This window comes from Arachis ipaensis, chromosome B05 (genome assembly GCF_000816755.2).
Source record: "Arachis ipaensis cultivar K30076 chromosome B05, Araip1.1, whole genome shotgun sequence".
NCBI lineage: Eukaryota > Viridiplantae > Streptophyta > Magnoliopsida > Fabales > Fabaceae > Arachis > Arachis ipaensis.
The window spans coordinates 146,641,430-146,644,238 of record NC_029789.2 but is presented as its reverse complement, the minus strand read 5'-3'; the positions used below and the strand labels follow the sequence as shown (position 1 = coordinate 146,644,238).

Below are 2,809 nucleotides of genomic sequence, written 5' to 3'. Positions count from 1 at the left end.
TGTGTTTTCTTTTTGCAGAGATTTGGATTTGGGAAGTGGTATCATGTTCAATGGTGTAAGCCCACGCGCTATTATAAGAGTTTGGTGCCACGCGCTGTTTGAATTGGGAATTTACTGTGCTGAATGCTGATATCAAAATTGAATAGTAATGGAGTAAAGCAATAATAGGCTTTATATGTGTTATACTTCATTCCTTCCAAATAAGCATAAGGAATAATCAAACAAATCCAATTGGCAAGAAACATGTCACTTGAATAGTAATAATACTATAGTTTAACGTAAATTAAGTGAATCTAATAAAATACTAGTGTTTCTTTTGGTTCATTGTAAAACTAGCACTTGAAAGTTTAATGGACAATGAAAAAGTCTTAATCTACTCCCTAGTCTCAACTATGATAAATTTAGAGTCTACCCAGGTCTATAGCCGAAAGGCTTTATAGTTACATCCATACTGAATTGTCCAACATTCTCATATTTTAAATTTAAGCAACATTAATTTAAACCTTATATTAAAATATACTACAATGTTGTGAATTGGTAGAGTAAAAAGGTCAAACCCATCAAAATCATCACCATCATATATATATACACACACATCAAAGAAAGAAGATGAAAGCTTTTAATATATCAAGAGTGGACTTTTAATTCATTGCAGAGTAGTAATTGAAAATCCAACTTTTCTTGCTCATGCAATTGACAATTAAACTTGATGAATACTTCAATTGTCATGGCGTAAGTGGGGCTATTTAGGGTGGTAGAAGAACCGGACCTACACACATTAAATTCATGAAAAACAACAAATAAGTATTAAGTCAGGGTCCAATTTTTGTACAGTGCACTCATCCATCAAGATGTAGCATCCCCCTGTCCCAACAAGGAAATTTCCAAATAATACTTTCAATATGATAAAAAATATATGTGGAAGAATTAGTATAGTTTTGTTTTTGGGTTGGGTCAGTTTTATCATTTCCCAAAACAACAATAATTATGTCAATGTTTATATATGTCACAGCCCATCTTATTATCATTGCTAAAATGCTAATTCCCTAATGTTATTTTATGTACCATACTTATACCTTTGATTATTTTAATAAATGAAATAAAATATCTCATTGATTGCTTACTCTTGTTTTATTTATTTATTTATTCTATTATTTTACTTCTTATTACATTTTTCATAAATGATGTTATAGTATAGTCCTTCAAAAGGTACAAGAAGAAACTATCTTAACTTGTTGGATAAAAGATTACAGAAATCTTCTTTATGTTCATTGAAACATTAGGAGTGGAGAAAATAAATGGCTTCTATTCTTCGGTCATTAATGGCTTCCCATTTCTTGGTTGAAATTTGTGACACCCTAAATCATAAGGAATCTAAATGTGGCATAGCCCCACAGGTACAACTTTGCAGAGCATGGAATTGCACTAGTTTTTCATGTACTAGACCCTTAAATTGTACTCCTCCCTTAAGTTAAACATTGAGGGGGCCTAACATGGTATTTAATATTGGACCCAATGCTTCTTCCAGGAACAACCTCACATACCCTACTTTGATTAGAAAATAAGCTATTTTTCAATCCATTTGTTTAATGACCCAAATAAAATAGACCAAAAACTCGTGAAAAAAAAAAACAGACAAAAAAAAAGTTGATATAGTAATTATGATAAAGTATATATATATGGTTTTATTTTATTAATTTATTTTTTGATGAAGGTATTCCTTCACAGAGAGAGAGAGTTTGAATACGCTATTGTAACCTATGAGTCATTTGGTTCTAAAGTTTGCCGAAAATTCTAAAGAATAAATATAGGAATCAATTTTCAATTAAACTTTTAACCTATTTTTTGAGAGTTTAAAATTAGGAATTATGATTTACAAATTAAAATAAAAAATAAGTTATCATATGGTCACCGATATGATTTTTTTTTTTATCATATTTCGTTTCATTTGGTTGCGTCATTGAGAGAATGCGCTCATCACATGCAAATAATTATCGATCCCAAATCATATTGATATGGAAATCATATATTATTGCATTGTTTCCCATAATGTATTATGTTTCTAACAAAGTGTGCAATTGCTGGAGACATTTATCTTCATAATAATCTAAATGGCTCAGATTCAGAACGAAAACTTCAGCAAAAATCAAATTTAAAAAAAAAAAAAGACATTGTCAAGAGTCTTCAGCATTATTAATTCTCTCTTATAATTATTATTCATCTCATTGCATGCATGCATCTTCATATGCACTAATTCGCACCTACAAAATACACGAGACATGAGTGAGATATATCAAAAAAATTAAAGTCTTATTATAAAGAAGTAAATTAAAATAGAGTAAGAATATGTAGATACCTTATTAGAGAGAGAGAGTGAGTTAATTAATTGGCGCAACCAAGGGTTGGAAGATTACACTTAGAGCGCAATTGAGAACCAATCCTAATAGTGCTGCAAAGACATTCAGTGTCAACAGATCCGAGAGCATTGCAGCACCCAGCATTTGGGTTTGTGTTGGATGAACCAGGCACCACAAACGGTGCACAAACGTTTAGGTTACTCAGCTCGTTCGAGCATGTACCTCTCTGACTCTGTGCCTTAGCCATTCCTCCTGTCGCCACAACCAACATCAACATCAATGCCATTTGTGACTTTAGAGACAACAAACACTTCATTGATTCCATGCCTAGGTTAGCTTATTAATTGCTTTCTCTCCTTCTGACTCTTAATTAATGGGATTTCATGTCTCAATTTATAGTGTTAAGTTTGCAAGTTAATTAAACATTGGTGTTATGTTTCATGAGTCACCTA

General features: G+C 31.5%; 1 protein-coding gene across 1 annotated transcript; it reads right to left on the bottom strand.

Annotated features, from left to right (window-relative positions):
• Positions 1,983–2,720, bottom strand: LOC107641515 (protein MEN-8-like). The gene is made up of 2 exons (XM_016345002.2): positions 2,357–2,720; positions 1,983–2,261 (listed from the first exon to the last, which is right to left on the bottom strand). Exon 1 carries the CDS (start codon positions 2,680–2,682, stop codon positions 2,383–2,385), a length of 300 nt encoding a protein of 99 aa, XP_016200488.2. The 5' UTR covers positions 2,683–2,720; the 3' UTR covers positions 1,983–2,261; positions 2,357–2,382.